Source organism: Meles meles, chromosome 5, assembly GCF_922984935.1.
Source record: "Meles meles chromosome 5, mMelMel3.1 paternal haplotype, whole genome shotgun sequence".
Lineage (NCBI taxonomy): Eukaryota > Metazoa > Chordata > Mammalia > Carnivora > Mustelidae > Meles > Meles meles.
The window spans coordinates 48,321,815-48,342,057 of NC_060070.1; the positions used below are offsets into that span (position 1 = coordinate 48,321,815).

Sequence of the window (20,243 nt, forward strand, 5' to 3'; positions counted from 1 at the left end):
CTTTATTTGTAGGTATATCCTCAAGTTGTTTGTTCTCTGCTGTCTTTAATTAAAAGACAATCAACTTAAGCCAAGTCCTATAATAAATTTCCCATTTGCTAAATGTGTAAAGAAATCGTTTTCATTTCAATTAAAAAAATTTTATTTTTCAGTTCATTTCTATGTGATGTGACCATGAAATCAGTGGATGGAAAGGAATTTACTTGCCATAAGTGTGTTCTTTGTGCTAGACTTGGTAGGTATACTTTTTAATTAGTTGCTGATTTATTAGTATTGTTTAACTGTTCTAATGAATTGTACCTTTTCTTTCCCAGAATATTTTCATAGTATGCTGAGTAGCTCATGGATTGAGGTAAGTTTTAAGTTGAAGCCACATGGCTGGTAATCACACTTCTTTTCGTTTTTGGGAAATTATGTACTAAAGAAATGCAGAATGGGAACCTAATATTTTAAGTCAGTTTCACTTTTGTTTTAAACTTCATTTATGCTCTGGCCTGCTGGAAATAGAAAATTTAGAATTAATTAGAATTAAAAATTGTTACAGAAAAACTTCTTAGGTCAGAATTTCCCCTTTATTTGGACATGTGTTTGGAATACCACTGTGATTGGTTTCTGTTTCAATTTTTCTTGATTCCCCATGTTACAAGGCATTTTAAAATTAAATATATGTCATTTTAGATTTGTGTTTTATAAATGTTCTTTTGCATTTAATGTTACTCCTATTCAGATTTCCTGTTCCAGTCAGAGAGAGGTAGTTTTTTTAGTTTAAAATTAATTATTTTACTTTATTTTATTTAGGCTTCCACTTGTACAGCTTTGGAGATGCCAATACATTCTGACATACTAAAAGTTATTTTGGACTACCTCTATACTGATGAAGCTGTGGTGATAAAAGGTATTAATAAGAGGATGTTTTAGATATTTAAGATGTAATTGAGTAATGACAAAATCAACATGAATCTTAATTTCTACTCTAATTGAAATAAGCCATCAACAGGGGCTAAATTTAGAATCAATAGTTGGGATACTTACTAATATTAAAGGAGTGGAAAAAGAAAACTTTCAGTACTTATGTTAAAATGAACTCTATAAGGATTATGTATAATGCTTGAGATTAGATTTAACAGTTTCAAACCCAGCTACTTCTGTGATTGAGATCAGGAACAGACAACAGGGAATAGTTTTTGACAAATACTTTACAAGTCTTTTCTTGTTTCTTTTCCTCCTTGTGCTAATATCTCTGAAGTAAAAGAAACAGACTACAAATTAAAGCAAAATTTATGGAGAGATTGCATTTATATACTTTTTCAAGTAATACACCGATCTTTTAGTTACAGAGGGTTTTCAGTCACCTTTGGTGTACTATTGTGTTTAATTATATGTGTATACCACATTTTTTTAATCCTTTCTTCTTTCAGTGGACATTTAGGCTGTTCTATATCCTCACTGTTAATTGTGCTTCAGTGAACATGGGAGTGCAGATATATCTTCAAGATCCTGATTTCAATTCCTTTGGCTAAAAATGTAGAAGTGGGATTGCTATATCAAATGGTAGTTCTATTTTAATTTTTGGAGGAGCCTCCATGCTGTTTTCCATAATGGCTATATCATTTTACACTCCCATCAACAGTGCACACAAGTGTTCCCTTTGCCAACACTTGTTATCTTCTGTTTTATTAATAATAGCCATTCTGACAGGTGTAAGGTGACATCTCTTGTGGTATTGATTTGCATTTTCCAGATAATTAGTGACATCGAACACCCTTTTCATGTACCTGTTGGCCAATTGTATGGTTTTCTGGAGAAATGTCTATTTAGCTCTTTTCCCATTTTTTAGTTATTTGTTTTGTTATTGAGTTGTATGAATTCCTTATATATTTTGGATATTAATCCCTTATCAAATGTAGTTTGCAAATATTTTCTTCCATTCCAAAGGTTGTCCTTTTTTTAAAAAAAATTTTATTTTATTAATTGTTTCTCTTTGCTTTGCAGAAACTTTCTAGTTTCATGTAATTCCACTTGCTTATTTTTGCTTTTGTTGCATGTGATTTTTGATGTCATATTCAAAAGATCACTGGCAAGACTAGAATCTTTTACCGTTTTCTTCTAAGTGTTTTACGGTTTCAGGTCTTTTGTTTAAGTCTTTAATCCATTCTGAGTTGACTATAGTGTATAGTGTAGGTCCAGTTTCTTTTTTTTGCGTATGAATGTTCAGTTTTCCTAGCACTCTTTTTTTTTTTTTTTTTTTTTTTATTATTATTTTTTTTTTCCCTTTTTATTTATTTATTTTTTTTTCAGCGTAACAGTATTCATTCTTTTTGCACAACACCCAGTGCTCCATGCAAAACGTGCCCTCCCCATCACCCACCACCTGTTCCCCCAACCTCCCACCCCTGACCCTTCAAAACCCTCAGGTTGTTTTTCAGAGTCCATAGTCTCTTATGGTTCGCCTCCCCTCCCCAATGTCCATAGCCCGCACCCCCTCTCCCAATCCCACCTCCCCCCAGCAACCCCCAGTTTGTTTTGTGAGATTAAGAGTCATTTATGGTTTGTCTCCCTCCCAATCCCATCTTGTTTCATTTATTCTTCTCCTATCCCCCTACCCCCCCATGTTGCTTCTCCATGTCCTCATATCAGGGAGATCATATGATAGTTGTCTTTCTCCGATTGACTTATTTCACTAAGCATGATACGCTCTAGTTCCATCCACGTCGTCGCAAATGGCAAGATTTCATTTCTTTTGATGGCTGCATAGTATTCCATTGTGTATATATACCACATCTTCTTGATCCATTCATCTGTTGATGGACATCTAGGTTCTTTCCATAGTCTGGCTATTGTAGACATTGCTGCTATAAACATTCGGGTACACGTGCCCCTTCGGATCACTATGTTTGTATCTTTAGGGTAAATACCCAGTAGTGCAATTGCTGGGTCATAGGGTAGTTCTATTTTCAACATTTTGAGGAACCTCCATGCTGTTTTCCACAGTGGTTGCACCAGCATATAAACTACCACAACTGAACCAGGAAGAAATAGAAAACCTGAACAGGCCCATAACCAGTAAGGAGATTGAAACAGTCATCAAAAATCTCCAAACAAACAAAAGCCCAGGGCCAGACGGCTTCCCAGGGGAATTCTACCAAACATTTAAAGAAGAACTCATTCCTATTCTCCTGAAACTGTTCCAAAAAATAGAAATGGAAGGAAAACTTCCAAACTCATTCTATGAGGCCAGCATCACCTTGATCCCAAAACCAGACAAGGATCCCACCAAAAAAGAGAACTACAGACCAATATCCTTGATGAACACAGACGCAAAAATTCTCGCCAAAATACTAGCCAATAGGATTCAACAGTACATTAAAAGGATTATTCACCACGATCAAGTGGGATTTATTCCAGGGCTGCAGGGTTGGTTCAACATCCGCAAATCAATCAATGTGATAGAACACATTAATAAAAGAAAGAACAAGAACCATATGATACTCTCAATAGATGCTGAAAAAGCATTTGACAAAGTACAGCATCCCTTCCTGATCAAAACTCTTCAAAGTGTGGGGATAGAGGGCACATACCTCAATATTATCAAAGCCATCTATGAAAAACCCACCGCAAATATCATTCTCAATGGAGAAAAACTGAAAGCTTTTCCATTAAGGTCAGGAACACGGCAGGGATGTCCATTATCACCACTGCTATTCAACATAGTATTAGAAGTCCTAGCCTCAGCAATCAGACAACAAAAAGAAATTAAAGGCATCCAAATTGGTAAAGAAGAAGTCAAACTATCACTCTTCGCAGATGATATGATACTATATGTGGAAAACCCAAAAGACTCCACTCCAAAACTGCTAGAACTTGTACAGGAATTCAGTAAAGTGTCAGGATATAAAATCAATGCACAGAAATCAGTTGCATTTCTGTACACCAACAACAAGACTGAAGAAAGAGAAATTAAGGAGTCAATCCCATTCACAATTGTACCCAAAACTATAAGATACCTAGGAATAAACCTAACCAAAGAGACTAAGAATCTATACACAGAAAATTATAAAGTACTCATGAAAGAAATTGAGGAAGACACAAAAAAATGGAAAAATGTTCCATGCTCCTGGATTGGAAGAATAAATATTGTGAAAATGTCTATGCTACCTAAAGCAATCTACACATTTAATGCAATCCCTATCAAAATACCATCCATTTTTTTCAAAGAAATGGAACAAATAATCCTAAAATTTATATGGAACCAGAAAAGACCTCGAATAGCCAAAGGAATATTGAAGAACAAAGTCAAAGTTGGTGGCATCACAATTCCGGACTTCAAGCTCTATTACAAAGCTGTCATCATCAAGACAGCATGGTACTGGCACAAAAACAGACACATAGACCAGTGGAACAGAATAGAGAGCCCAGAAATCGACCTTCAACTCTATGGTCAACTAATCTTCGACAAAGCAGGAAAGAATGTCCAATGGAAAAAAGACAGCCTCTTCAATAAATGGTGCTGGGAAAATTGGACAGCCACATGCAGAAAAATGAAATTTCCTAGCACTCTTTATTGCAAAGGTCATCCTTTCCCTATTTTGTATTCTTTATACCCTTGTTGAAGATTAATTGACTGTAAAATGAGGGTTTATTTCTGGCTCTCTTTTGTATTCCATTGGTATATATATCTGCTTTTTATGGCAGTATCTTAAGATTTTTTTTTTTTAAGATTTTATTTATTTATTTGACAGAGAGAGATCACAAGTAGGCAGAGAGGCAGAGAGAGAGGGGGAAGCCAGCTTCCCACTGAGCAGAGAGTCTGATGCGAGGCTCGATCCCAGGACCCTGAGATCATGACCTGAGCCAAAGGCAGAGGCTTTAACCCACTGAGCCACCCAGGCGCCCCAGTATCTTAAGATTTGATTACTGCAGCTTTGTTACGTATTTTGAAGTCAGGAAGTGTGATGTTTCCAGCCTTGTTCTTCTTTCTCAAGATTACTGAGGCTATTCAGGGTTTTTGTGGTTCTGTATATATTTTAGGATTACTTTTTCTGTTTCTGTGTAAAATGCCATTGGAATTTTGATAAGATTTTATTGAATCTATAGATGTTTTGGGTAGAGTGGATGTTTTAATAGTATTCCTTCAGTCCCTGTACATGGAATATCTTTCTATTTATTTATTTATTTATTTATTTTTAAAGATTTTATTTATTTATTCGACAGACAGAGATCACAAGCAGGCAGAGAGAGAGGAGAAAGCAGGCTTCCCGCAGAGCAGAGAGCCCGATGTGGGGCTCGATCCCAGGATCCTGGGATCATGACCTGAGCCGAAGGCAGAGGCTTTAACCCACTGAGCCACCCAGGCGCCCCTCTATTTATTTTTGTCTTCAATTTCTTCCCTCAGTATTTTATAGTTTTTAGAGTACAGATCTTTTATCTCTTTGGTAAAATTTATTCCTAAGTGTTTTATTCTTGATATAATTGTGAAAGAAATTGTTTTCTTAATTACTTTTTTTGATAGTTCCTTGTGCACAGAAAAGCAACTGATTTTTGTATTGATTTTTATATCCTGCAATTTTACTGTATTTGTTTATTACTTCTGATAGATTTTTGATGGTGCATTTAGGGTTTTCTAGGTACAAGATCTTGTCACCTGCAGACACTGTTTTACTTCTTCCTCTTCTGTTTGGATGACATTTATTTTATTTATTTATTTATTTATTTATTTTCCTCATTACTCTTGCTAGGACTTCCAGTTCTGTATTGAATAGGAATGGCATGAGTGAGCATCCTTATGTTGTTCCTGGTCTTAGACAAATAGCTTTTAGGTATTTACTGTTGAATATGGTGTCAGTTTTGGAGTTGTTGTAGATGGCTTTTATTATGTTGAGGAACTTTCCTTTTCTACCTAATTTGTTGAAAATTTTTATCATGAATGGATGTTGAGTTTTGTCTTATGCATTTTCTGCCTGTACGAAATGATCATATGATATTTGTTCTTTATTTTGTTAAGATAGTATCAACATTCGTTGATTTGTATGTACTGACCCATCCTTGCATCCAGGCATAAATCCCACTTGATCATGGTGTATGATGTTTTTAACATGCTATTGAATTTAGTTTCTTACTATTTTATTAGGGATTTTTGCAGGTATGTTCATCAGGGATATGGTACTATGATTTTCATTTCGGGTAGTGTCCTTGACTCCTTTTGGTAACAGGATGATCTGGCCTCATAAAATAAGTTTGGAGGTTTTTCCCTCTTCTTCAGTTTTGTTTTGTTTTGTTTTGTTTTTGGACAAATTAGAGAAGGATTGGTTTTAATTCTTATTTAAATGTTTGGTAGAAGCCGTGAAGTCATCTGGGAGATTTTTGATTAATAGATTCAGTCTCCTTACTCTGTTATTGGTCTGTTCAGATTGTCTGTTTCCTCATTCAGTCTTGGTAGATGATGTTTCTAGGAATTCATCTGTTTCTTCTAGGTTATCCTATTTGTCTGCTTATGATTGTTGAGAGAAGTCTCTCATAATTTACATTTCTGTGATATCACTTGTAATGTCTTCTCTTTCATTTAGAATTTTATTTTTGAGGGGAATTTTTTTTAGTCTACTTAAGGGTTTGTTAATTATATCTTTTCTAACAACCGACTCTTAGTTTTGTTGATCTTTTTTGTCCTTGTAGTGTCTAGCTTATATATTTCTGCTCTTTTTTTTTTTTAAGATTTTATTTATTTGAGAGAAAGAGGAGGAGCAGAGGGAGAGGGACAAGCAGACTCCCTGCTGAGCACAGAGCCCAGTGCAGACTTCAGTCCCAGGACCCTGAGATCATTACCTGAGCCTATGTCAGATGCTTAACCTACTGAGCCACACAGGCAACCCTCTGCTCAATCTTTATTATTTTTTTCCTCCTGCTGACTGTGGGCTTTGTTTTTTCTTTTTGTAGTTCCTTTGTTGTATAAAAATCCTCAGTTGTTCTTTCTTTCTTTTTTTTTTTTTTTTGTTTTAAGATTTTACTTATTTTTGATAGAGACACAGCGAAAAAAGGGAACACAAGCAAGGGGAGTGGGAGAGGGAGAAGCAGGCTTCCCGCTGAGCAGGGAGCCCGATACAGAATTCAATCCCAGGACCAGGGATCATGACCTGAGCCGAAGGCAGACACTTAATGACTGAGCCACCCAGGCACCCCTCATTTCTTTCAAGATCTTCCTTTTTTGTTATGGCATTGATCAGTATTAACTTCCTTATTAGAAGTTCTTTTGCTGTATCCCGTAAGTTTTGGTCTGTTTTATTTCCATTTGCATTTATCTCAAGGTATTTTTTGCTTTCTCTTTGATTTCTTCTTTGAATTACCATGTTAATTTCCACATATTTACTCATTTCCCTATTTTCGTCCTGTTATTCTAGTTTTATGCCACTGTAGTTGGAGAATATACTTGGTATCATTCAGTCTTCTTAAATTGTTAAGACTTGTTCTGTGGCCTCATATATGATCTATCCTGAAAAATGTTTTATGTGCGCTGAGAATATATATTTTGCTGTTGTGATTGGAATGTTCTGTTGGTCTCTAGTGTTGTTCAAATCTGATGTTTCCTGGTTGATTTTCTGTCTCTGTGGTCTGTCCGTATTTGCACATGAATATTGATATTCAAGCTCTCTTATTACTGTACTGATGACTATTTTGCCTTCAGCTTATATATTTTATGTATTTAGGTGCTTCACTGTTTCGTGTTTGTTGCATGTATCTGTACAGCTGTTAATATCCTATTGATGTATTGACCCCTTTATTATAATGACCTCTTTGTCTTTTCTGTTTCTTACTTGAAGCCTTTTTGTCTCATAGAAGTGTAGCCACTCCAGCTCTCCTTCAGTTACCATTTGCATGGAATATTTTTTTCCATTCTTTCACTTTCAACCTATGTGTGTTCTTAAAGGTAAAATGAGTCTCTAGTAGGCAGTATACACTTGATGTACACAAGTATACATCTTGTTTTTTTATCCATTCAGCCACTTTGTCTTCTGATTAGTGAATTTAATCCTTTTAAAGTAATTGTTGAAAGGGATTTAATAATGCCATTTGTCAGTTTTCTGACTTTTATAGTTCCTTCTTTCTTATTATCTTCCTTAGTGATTGAATGATGTTTTGGTAGTGATGTGCTTTGATTCCTTTCTCTATATCTTTTGTGTATATACTGTAGGTTTTTCCTTTGTGGTTACCATTAGGCCTGCATATAACAGTCTTTTTTAAACGAATCATGACTGAATTTCCATTGCATACAAAACCTCTACATTGTACTTCTCCCCACTCTGCCATTATTTCTCAAAATATTCTTTATGCCTTTTTTTTCTTTTCTCCTGCAACTCCCATATGTATCTTGATATGCTAGATAGTATTCCATAGGTCTCTTATGCCATATTAATTTGTATTCATTGTTTTTTCTTTCTGTTCTCTTCTTCAGATTGGATAGTTTCAATTGACCTATAATTTCTACCTCTTCATTGATGTTCTTAATTTGAAGAGGTATTACTCTCATACTTTCTTTTAATTTTTTAAACATGATTTCCTTTAATTCTTTAATTCCTTTAAAGAGTCCTTTAAAAATAAAATAATTTTTAATTTTAATTATAATTAATTAAAATAGCTGATTTTAAAATTTTATTTTTTTAAAAGATTTTATTTATTTATTTGACGAATCACAAGTAGGCAGAAAGGCAGGCAGAGAGAGAGGAAGGGAAGCAGGCTCCCTGCTGAGCAGAGAGCCTGATGTGGGATGCGGGGCTTGGTCCCAGGACCCTGGGATCATGACCTGAGCCCAAGGCGGAGGCTTTAACCCAAAAATAGCTGATTTAAACCCTAATAGTTCAGCATCTTGGCTTCCTCAGGGACAGTTTCTCTTTGTACTTTTTTCCTATATATGAGCCGTACTTATATGTTTTTGCATCTTTCATAATTTTTAATGTATTTTAAATAACATAATGTGGCGACTCTTGAAATCAGGTTCTCCTCCTTCCCCAAGGTGTATTGTTTGTGCTATTTGTTTATTTTTCTGAACTTATTAATTCTGTAAAATCTCTATTCTTTGTCTTGTGTGACCACTGAAGTTTCTGCTGTTTACTTTAGCTTAGTGGTCAGCTAATAATTAGAAATTTGCTTAAATGCCTGAAACAAATAAATTCCCAGTCTTTACCATGGATTCTTTGTGTATTTTGGGGCATGCTTTCATTTCTCAGGCAGGCAATTTATGACTCTACTTTAGCTACTTCCTGCTTTAGCAGAGCCTAATGTCCAGCCAAAGGTAAAAATTTAGGGCCTAAGTTTTTCCTTGGCCTGTGTATAGGCATCTATATGTGTGTGGCCTTTTAGACTCACAGCAGTGTGTTGGAACTTTTCAAAACCCCCATGGACATCTGCATTAGTCAGCTGGAACTGCTATAGCAAAATACCATAGGTTCTATTAGGTGACTTAAAGAATAGAAATTAATTTTTTCATAGTTCTGGAGGTTAGAAGCCCCAGATTAGGGTTTGCCAAGGTTGGTTTCTGGTGAGGACTTTCTTCTTGGCTTGTACACGGATCCCCATTTGGCCTTTCCTCTATGCGTGTCTGTGTGTGTGTGTGTGTGTGTTTGGGGGTGGGGGGAGCAGAGAGGGAAATAGACACCTCTTTGATACCTCTTCTCTTAGAAGGACCCTAATCCTATTGGACCAGAGCTCTACCCTTACATCTTCATTTTTCCTTAATTACTTCCTGAGAGGCTCTGTCTCCAAATACAGCCACACTGGAAATTAGGGCTTCAGCTATGAATTTTCAGGAAACAAACATCCAGTCATAACTACTACTCTTTCCCTACCTTTTTTTTATTTTTATTTTTTATTTTTTAAGATTTTATTTATTTGAGAGAGAGCAAGAGCACAAGCAGGGGGAGGGAGAGAGAGAGAAGCAGGCAGGCACCCTGCTCAGCAGGGAGCCTGATGCGGGCTTGATCTCAGGACCCCCAGGATCATGATCTGAGCCAGAGGCAGAGGCTTAACTGACTGAGCCACCCTCCCTTTAAAATAAAAACAAAAAACTTTCTTGATTTGCTTCTTGTTTCTATCATCTGTTATCATTGTCTCAGTCAGCTTCAGTGTTAAACAATTGCTACTGATTGTTTTTTGATAAATGCCGTGAAGGAAGTGCCTCTTAACTCCAGTAAAGCTTTGAGTCAGGTCAAAATAAAGACAAATCCTGCTAGTAGGATTTCCAGGAAACTGCCAGGCATGTCAAATAATGACAGTTCTTTGATAATGTAGCTTTATAACTCTCTGCCTCCTTTAATGGCTGTAGTTGTTTGTTTCCACTGTGATTGCAAGGTTATTGGTTTTTAAGACTACTGTAGAGGAGGGGAGAAGAGGATTTAAATAGAAAAAGCTACAGTGCCCCATCACTTCCTTTTCCTACCAAGATTCAGCCATATTTCTTGAGTCAACCACTCCCCAGATTATTTTAAGCCTTTGGCTAATTTCTTGAATTTTGAAAAAGTTGATTTTGACAGTTTTCATAGTATCTTCATTGCTTTTGTGGAGGAGTTCTAGAAGTAGTCTTTAGTTTGCCATTCAGTGACTTTACCTCTTCCTTCTTTGTTAAAAATAGTTTTTCTTTTTTTTTTTTCCCTTTCCTATTGTTGTTTTGTTTTTGTATTTATGTTTTTATTCTGGGAGTGTGTCAGGGTGATTGCTCAAGGCCATTAGTAGTACTCAGGACTGAGGTTATTTTAAATTAAGGAACTCCTATAGTTTAAAAAGAAAATGTACTCTTAGACTTCTTTATTTAAAACAAAAATGGTTATCTAAGAGCATTATTCACCCCTCTATATATGTTTAAATATTTGTTCTTAACAAATGTAAATGTATTTAACGTGTACCTACATAATTTTAATACTGAGATTTGGATTTTCCTCTATTAGATTGAGAAATGTTTAACAACATTGGAGATTTTTAAATAGGTCATGCATTCTTGTAGCCTTCTAGACTAATAGATCAATTCAAGTTGCCCATTTTATGTCCTAGTGTGAACCAGGGCATTTGGTGTGTTTATTTCCAGCTTTCTATTAAAAGGTAGAAAATTCTCACATTATTACTATTTATCAGAGTTGCCATTGCAACACTTAGAAAATAGTCATAATCCTCTTTCTTTGTGTCTTAATTACTTGGAGAGCTTTTTTCATAGGTATAACGTTTACAAAGTAATAGTTTTGCTTGTTTTCTTTTTTTTTAGACTCTCAAAATGTGGATTTTGTTTGTAGTGTTCTTGTGGTGGCTGATCAGCTTCTTATAACTCGATTGAAAGGGATGTGTGAAGTAGCATTAACTGAGAAACGTGAGTACTTTTGAATTTGAGTATTACTGTGTTTTCAGGTTGGTATAGGATATTCGTTTACTTTATGATTCCATTTGTGGTAAAATGCACCATTATTTTTTGAATCATGAAAAATATTAAAACATTTAAGCTATTTTGTGTCATTGTAAGCACATTCTTATTTCAGATGTGTTAATATGTGAAACTACGTACGTCTTATAATCGAAATGTTAAGTTTTTTGAAATGTTGTAAAACCTTGAATTATGAAGATGTTAGGAAACTTATTTTGAAATTTCAAAGGTGAATGTTTGAAAGAAATTCCTTCCTTTTGCCCTGGTCTTGGCTGTAAGTCTGTGTTTAGCTACCTGTTACTATTTGCTGGAATTTTTATATAATTGTCTCATTTATTTATGTGGTCAAAACACATCTCTTTTCTTTAAACTCTTATTTCTTTCTCTGTTCATTATTTCATTTAATGAATACTTCATTTTAAAAAAATGTTATTTATTTGTCAGAGAGTGTGCGCATGCACAAGCAGGGGGAACAACAGGTAGAGGGAGAACCAGCCTCCCTGCTGAGCAAGGAGCCTGATGCAGGACTTGATCCCAGGACTCTGGGATGATGACCTGAGTGGAAGGCAGATATTTAATCAACTGAGCCATCCAGGCATCCCTGAATACTTCATTATTTCAATTAATTGTATTGCTGTCTTTTTGAACATTCAACTTTTGAAACCCAAAGCTGTTTTTTATGTTATTTTATTCTTTGCATCCAAATTTTTTCAGTTGCCAGAACTGATGCATCTTTAACTATATTTATTGACCACTTTCCCCCCACCATTTTATTCTGTCACTCTGTCTTTCTGTCTTTCTGTTGGAAGTATTATATATCTTCCTCTCTTTAGGTATTTTTAATTGCTTACTCTAGGATAAAGGTTAGTTTTTCTTAGCCTGATATAAAAGCTTCTAATTTTATCTTTGTTCATCTTCATTGTCTCATTACCACTTTAGGAAGTATGAAGTGATTTCCTGTCAGAATTTCTAATTTGTACTTGCTGATAATGTGTCTTAGCTCTAGTCTCTTACTTACTTACTTTTCTTGAGCTTTATGGAATATCTTCTCCTTGGTTATCAAAAAGAACAGTTCTTTTCTTTTAAGCTAGAAAATGGAAATGTTTGTTGCGTTCTTTATTTTCATATAACACGAATAAAGTATACATATTGGAGATATTTTCAGCTATTCAGTTGACTTTCCTGGCACTGCTTGGATATTCTTTTTTGGCCCATGCTGCACAACTGTCCTATAAACGAATAGCTTGATCATCCTAGAACTTAGCAAGAGAAGGATTCAGGAGAAGTCTGGTCTCTTAGTATAGGGCAGTCCTTGTTCCCAACTCTAAAATTTTTGTATGATCCATTTTCATGAAATGGGAGACTTTGGGTTGATAATTAGTCGAAACTTTAGGTTTGGTTAGGAGTGGGACAAAGACCATTATTGACTGCACTTGTACCTTTTGATGGAGTTATAAGGAAGAAAGAAAAACAAATGTGGAATATGCCAGGTATAGAAAACAGTTGTGTTCCTCTGTTGGTTAGAACTCACAGTAAATAAAGAAGGGAGGGGTTTGGGAAGCCAAAGTTACATGCTAGGTTTGTAGAATATTCTGAGATGGTCTCTAGCAAATTAGGATACTTCATATGTAAAGTTACTGGGATTGTAGTAAAATCCAGAGTCTTTTGTACAGTATGCTAGATTCTGCACTGGCGTAAATAATAATACAGTGATATTTAAATGCAGTTGTTTTCCAAATATATAGAGTATGTATTTATATAAATACACCCACATAAATTCTGATGGATTACTCAATATAAATGTTTTATAGACTGATTTCATTAGTTTCTCTTAGTCTTTTTTAAAAAATTACCCTTAATGTTACCTTGACTTTTTAAAATTTATTTATTTTATTTTTTTAAATGATTTTATTTATTTATTTAACAGAGGGAGATCACAAGTAGTCAGAGAGGCAGGCAGAGAGAGGGCGAAGCCGACTCCCTGCCGAGCAGAGAGCCCGATGTGGGGCTCAATCCCAGGAGCCTGAGATCATGACCTGAGCCGAAGGCAGAGGCTTAACCCACTGAGCCACCCAGGAGCCCTTAAATTTATTTTTTTAAGCATATTCTATTTTTTAATTTTTTGAAGTCATCTCTGTGCCCAACATATGCTCAAACCCATCTCAAGATAATAGTTGCAGGCTCTTCTGACTGAGCCAGCTAGGTGCCTCTAGTTTATCTTAGTTTTAAGATCTTTTTAGTTTTATAGGAGAGAGAATAACAATTCTGTGTTATATAAATCAAAAGGAAAGTTATTTATTGATGGAAGTTGAAACTGTTCTAAAAATGTTAGGTGGAAGTTTGTCAGTTATGTGTTTGCTTTCAGATGACACCGTAACACATCATCTGGATTTTCTTTTGGTGTGCTTATTTCTCCTCATAACCAGTCATTTAAAATTACTTTGGCACACTGGGATGGAAAGTAGCATTCTAAATTTGCCTTAGTATAAGTTATTTTGGCAAGAAAATACTTTCAGTTTTTCTTGTTCTTAATGTTCAAAGCTGACAATTTTAAAAATAAGTATATTGTATTTGCTGTAGTAACATGGCTTTCATCTCATTTTGAGTATCTTTTCTTTGTAGTTACCCTAAAGAATGCTGCTATGATACTGGAATTTGCAGCAATGTATAATGCTGAACAACTGAAACTGTCTTGTTTACAGTTTATAGGACTGAATATGGCTGCTTTACTTGAAGCAAGGTAGGTTGGGTGCATACATTATATGATTGCTATAAAAGCAAGTATTTATATATGATAGCAGATACATTAGTAATTTAAAAAGGCATAATGATAAATTACAGCTTTGTAGAAAATAAAATGTAAGGGATTTCAGTCATTCCATCAATATTTGAGTGCCTAATATATGCCAGCCACTGCTAAGATACATCAGTGAGCAAAACAGACAAAATCCTTGCCCTCAATGGAGAGCTTCCATTCTTGTTGGAAATTTGTAGGAAAATATTATTACAGGTATATTCTTTATACATATGTATATCTCTTTGCTTGTCTAGGCTGATTTACAACTATGTAATTGTTACCTAGGCTTTTGGAAACTATATATAATACTAATTAAAACAGCACATAATTATTTCACATGTAAACATGTGAAAAATTTATTACTGGTTGATTTCCTTTTTGCATTTTTCTCTTTGGATATTTCTTATATTACATATTGCTTCTTTAGTCAAACTTAGGCTGCAGCAGATGGCCTGAAAAATTTAGTTGGTTTAGTTTGTTGGAAGCTGGTATGAATATTTAAATCTTTATGTTAAAATCAAAGAGTAATGAAATGATTCTTTGAAAAATGACACATTTTATGTAAAGCAATTGACTGAATGTGTACACCCTATTTTTTAAGCTAGTATTCATATTACTGGTGTTTACTTGGATTGGAAAGATTTGTTAATGCTAATAATTTAGGAGTCATAGGTATTTTAGAATTAGAGGGATCTTAGAAACTTCCCATTGTTTTCAATTATCTTCATTGGAGTTGTTTAATGAAATAAATTTACAAATCTCATTTTTAATATAATGTCAAATTTTTATTACTATAAAGTCAGTGGTGAGAAAAATGAGTATTCTGGGGAAGTTTTAGATGAGAGTGTTCGTGCACTTAGCATTTTTTAAGCTCCAGTATCATTTATTTGTGTATTTTATTTTAGCCATAAAATGATAACTAATACTATGTGCCAGGAAGCATCCTAAAAGTGCTATGTAGATCTCAGTTGATTTTCATGGAAACTGATGAAGTAGATTCTGTTTATATCCTCATATTACAGATTAGAAAACCCAGGAACCCTTTTTTTGCAAGAATCAAAATCTTGATCTATATAATTTATTATAAATGAAAACAGATCTTTAAAAAAGAATTTATTTATTTAACAGAAAGACACAGCGAGAGAGGGAACATAAGCTAGCGGGAGTGGGAGAGGGAGAAGCAGACTTCCTGTTGAGCAGAGAGCCCGATGCACAGGGAGCCTAGTGTGGGACTGGATTCCAGGCCGCTGGGATCATGACTTGAGCCAAAGGCAGACGTTTAATGACTGAGCCACGCAGGCGCCCCTGGAAACAGATTTTTGATATCTCACCTTTTATAGTCAGGATAATCTTAATGAAACTGATTCTAAAATGTGATTGAAATAAGTGTTCTGATTAGAGGTGAATCACTAATGGATTCTTAATAATTGCTGTATAAGGTTAAATTCAGAGGAAAGTCTTTTGGCAATGTAAAATGTAATGCTTTGTTATTTTGTGAAAGTGCTTTTCAAATGTAAATTAATGTTATGGGATGTTAGACAATACAATTTTTTTTTAAAGATTTTATTTGACAGAGATCACAAGTAGGCAGAGAGGCAGGCAGAGAGAGAGAGGAAGGGAAGCAGGCTCCCCGCTGAGCAGAGAGCTCGATGTAGGGCTCGATCCCAGGACACTGAGAGCTGGGGCGCCTGGGTGGCTCAGTGGTTTGGGCCGCTGCCTTGGGCTCGGGTCATGGTCTCGGGGTCCTGGGATCGAGTCCCGCGTCAGGCTCTCTGCTCCGCGGGGAGCCTGCTTCCCTCTCACTCTCTCTCTGCCTGCCTCTGCCTGCTTGTGATCTCTCTCTGTCAAATAAATAAATAAATAAATCTTTAAAAAAAAAAAAAAAAAGACCTGAGCCAAAGGCAGAGAGGCTTAACCCTGAGCCACCCAGGCGCCGAAAAGATTTTATTTATTAGAGAGTGAGTGAGAGAGCACATACAAGTTGGGGGAGGAGCAGAGAGAGAGAGGGAGAAGCAGACTCCCCGCTGATCAGGGAGCCTGACATGGGTCTTGGTCCCAGGACCCTAAGATCTTGATCTGAGCCAGAAGCAGATGCTTAACCAACTGAGCCACCCAGGTGCCCCTTTGCAATGTGATTTAAAATGCCTCTGGTGTTTTAGTATCAGAACCTGGCTAGGTTTCAGAATAAATTTCTTTGCTGACATTACATTAATAAGTGTAATCAAAGCAGGTTTTTTTTTTTTTTTTTTTTAACTTTGCCTTGCCAAATGAAGTTCATCCAGTTTCAGACAAGGAATCAACCAAAATACAAAACAAGCACCAAATCTATCTAAGATGTGATATTGGAAAATGATGTGTCTCAATACCATTGTTCAGTTGTTATGTTGTGACAAGTGTGTCAGGCGAACCATTAAGAATGGCACTTAGTAGGTATCACTTGTATAATTTCACATGAGTAGGTGTGCATAACTTCCCATAAAACAAAGATTTGTACAAATTTAACCATTCCTTATCAAATATATATTTCCTAGGAGTGTAAATAAATATTTACAGAGATGTTAAAAAGAAGAACTGCTTCATTTATTCCTATGAAACAAGATGGGATTGGGAGGGAGACAAACCATAAATGACTCTTAATCTCACAAAACAAACTGGGGGTTGCTGGGGGGAGGTGGGATTGGGAGAGGGGGAGGGGGCTATGGACATTGGGGAGGGTAAGTGCTATCGTGAGTGCTGTGAAGTGTGTAAACCTGGCGATTCACAGACCTGTACCTCTGGGGATAAAAATACATTATATGTTTATTAAAAAAAAAAAAATTTGGAAGGGGAGGCGAACCATAAGAGACTATGGACTCTGAAAAACAACCTGAGGGTTTTGAAGGGTCAGGGGTGGGAGGTTGGGGGAACAGGTGGTGGGTAATGGGGAGGGCACGTTTTGCATGGAGCACTGGGTGTTGTGCAAAAAGAATGAATACTGTTACGCTGAAAAAATAAATGGAAAAAAAAAAAAAAGAAGAACTGCACCAAAACAGGTTAATTATCATCAAAATGTTGAGAACTGGTATGGTACAGATTTGAATAGGCAAGTTGTTCTGCATTTGTAAAGATAGTTTAAAATATATTTTAGAATGTAAGTTTTGATTTAAGTTTTCACTGATGCTTTAGAAGTATCTCTTTGGAACTTGGGAGTTCCTTGAAATTTACTTTGAATACAGCTGATCAAGTCCAAACATTATTTTATGCATCATGAAAATACTAAAGTCTAAACGGGTAAATTGAGTTGCTCAAAGTCATGCAGTGATAGTTCTAGATAGAATTAAGGTATCATGTTAGGCCATTGTTCTGTCAGTATAGTGCTCCTACTGTAGCTAAAGATTGGAAAGTTGGAGAATGAATACACATGGTCCTTGATTTACCATGGTTTGACTTGGGATTTTTCAGCTTTACGGTGGCGTGGAAGTGAAACACGTTTAGTAGAAATTGTCCTTTGAATTTTGAATTTTGATCTTTTCCTCATACTAGTGATAAGTAGCACAATACTCTCTGGTGATCCTGGGCAGTGGCAGTGAGCCACAGTTGCCAATGACATACAGGAACACAAGGGTGTAAACAACTGACATGCTTGTTTTTTACTTTTAATACAGTAATTAGTAAATTCATAGGATATTCAACACTTTATTATAAAATAGGCTCTGTAGGCTAAAGTATGTGTTATGAGCATGTGTAAGGTAGTTTAGGCTAAGCTGTGATGTTCAGTAAGTGGGTTTATTAAGTGTATTTTTGACTTAGGAGATTTTCAACTTTTGATGGGTTTATTGGGATGTCAAGGAAGAACTGTAGTTGCTATTTTGCTACAATATAAATGATAGAAAAATCTTTTCGAAGAGTTGAGTTTTATTGAAGATGTTTGAAGATTGCTGTTTATTTGAAATATATAACTATACATACTTCCAAAAAGAATTTGTAGCAGCTGGCATATTAATGATTTAAAAAATAACTTACTTATTCAGAAATGTAAAATGTGTCTACATATTTGAAAAATCTTGATAAATATTAGGTTACTTAAGTCTTAAGATAGAATTTTGTGTCTTGTTTTTTAGGTCTCTTGATGTTTTAAGTGAAGCTGTTTTGAAGGAACTTTCTGTCTTTTATAGAAAAATGGTAAGGTTTATGTTTTTTTCAGTAATATAATCAAACTAAACTAGTATTATTAGGTCAGACTTCTCAGTGGAGTAATTTCCTAATGAATTCTAACATATTAGGATCTTTTAAAAATGAGGATGTAATTTTTTTTACAGATCCCACAGATTAGTATGATAATTTTATCCTTAAATATTTTCAATTTTGATTATTATAAAAATTGCTTTATAAATGAAAGTTCTTGAAAGCTTTTCTTTAGTTATTAATTTACCAAATGTCAGGGCAGTACAAAAACGTGGATTCACATGATCCCTAAGAAATAGATTAATTTGTATTTGATTAAAAAGTAGAGCTTTTTTGAAAAGGTGACAGTTTTTTAGAGTAAAAATGAATGAACCTAACCAGCTTTTTCCCATTATCATGAATGTAGGAAGTCATTAAGCATTCTAGACTTTTCCTTGTTAATGTCACCACATATCAATATGAACAAGTGGGATATACCTATTTTTTTAAAAAGTCTTTATACATTTTGTATTTAACAAGGGACACCCTTTTTTTTTTTTTTTTAATAGATTCCAGCAATGGATAGAAGAGTCATTACACCATATCAAGATGGACCAGATATTAGCTATTTGGAAGTAGAAGATGGAGATATCTTTTTGAAAGAAGAAATAAATTTCGAACAGAATTATTCGTAAGCTCTGTTGCTCTTTTTTTCTTTTCCTTCTTTTATTCCCTCTCCTCCTTTGTCCACCCCCAATCTTTTACACCAGTAACACTTCCATGCTTAAAAAGAAAAATTGGAGAATCCTGACATAAGTATGTATTTATATTTATTCTTAGCATTATTATAAGAGAATAAGTGCATAATTGTTTGTAGATGTAACAGAATTAACTGTAAATATAAAAGGAATACAACCTTCAAGTTAACAATCTGGTTGAGTAAGTGCATTTATCTTAGCTACCTTCCCAAACCCTGCTGAAATCATAATAAATAAGAAAGGCATATTGCACTAGAGAGAACAGGAAAGGAGAAAATAGCAGTTAGAAGATTTATGGTTTTTGAAGTGGGAAAGGGGTTGCCAAGAGTAATGACTTAGAACAGAAAAAAGACTAAAACAGAATTCCAGAAAGGCTTAAGAATTAGAGGTAGCAGATTTATGAATATTAGGGTAAGTATTAGATTCAGAAAAGAACATTTTTAGAAATTCTTATATAGAGCATTGACCTCTTTCTTAATCCCATTTACCCAAGTGATTGCCTCTCCCATCCATCTTGACAGAAAGATTTGCCCTCTAGAGAGTTTGAATCTAAGAGGAGCGCATTACACTATGCATTTTTTTCTACGAGAACTTGACTGGTTCAAGAGATAGGGCCTATAGTGACTGACATTTGGGAATCCTCCAACAAAATACCCCAGGTTCTACATTATCTCCCTGTAGTATGGCCAACCATTTAACAAGCCCTGTTTAGAATTTCCTCTTCATCTTAGACTCACTTATCAACTGGTTACAGAATTACTTTCCTTCTACTTGATAAATGACTTGTTAAAATCTTTGGGCATTCAAGTCATTTACTATATATATACTAAGTATACTAATTATGTAGCTTACTGAGAAACTGGTCTTGGGTTCCAGAGGTTTTTTTTTTTTTAACCCCTTTAGCATCTGGGTTACTTGTAGTTTCTGATACCTGATTATTTTAGTTTTCAAAGTATTTTCCTATACAGTATCTTCTTTTTTTTTTTTTTTGAAGATTTTATTTATTTATTTTGAGAGAGAGCGAGCAAGAGCATAAACAGGCCGAGAGGCAGGCAGAGGAAGAGGGGGAAGTAGGCTCCCCAGTGAGCAGGCAGCCTGGTGTGGGACTCGATCCTAGGACCCTGGGATCATGACTTGAGCCAAAGGCAGATAC

At 35.2% G+C, this 20,243-nt stretch overlaps 1 protein-coding gene across 3 annotated transcripts in view; it reads left to right on the forward strand.

The window, feature by feature from the left end:
- IBTK (inhibitor of Bruton tyrosine kinase) overlaps positions 1-20,243 on the forward strand; it is a 105,092-nt gene that overhangs the window by 42,797 nt on the left and 42,052 nt on the right. For all 3 annotated transcript variants that reach the window (XM_046005307.1, XM_046005309.1, XM_046005308.1), the window contains exons 14-20: positions 153-235; positions 315-352; positions 799-895; positions 11,240-11,341; positions 14,015-14,132; positions 18,290-18,350; positions 18,902-19,023. In XM_046005307.1, the coding sequence (XP_045861263.1) occupies positions 153-235; positions 315-352; positions 799-895; positions 11,240-11,341; positions 14,015-14,132; positions 18,290-18,350; positions 18,902-19,023 (621 nt within the window). The remainder of the gene's footprint in view (positions 1-152; positions 236-314; positions 353-798; positions 896-11,239; positions 11,342-14,014; positions 14,133-18,289; positions 18,351-18,901; positions 19,024-20,243) is intronic.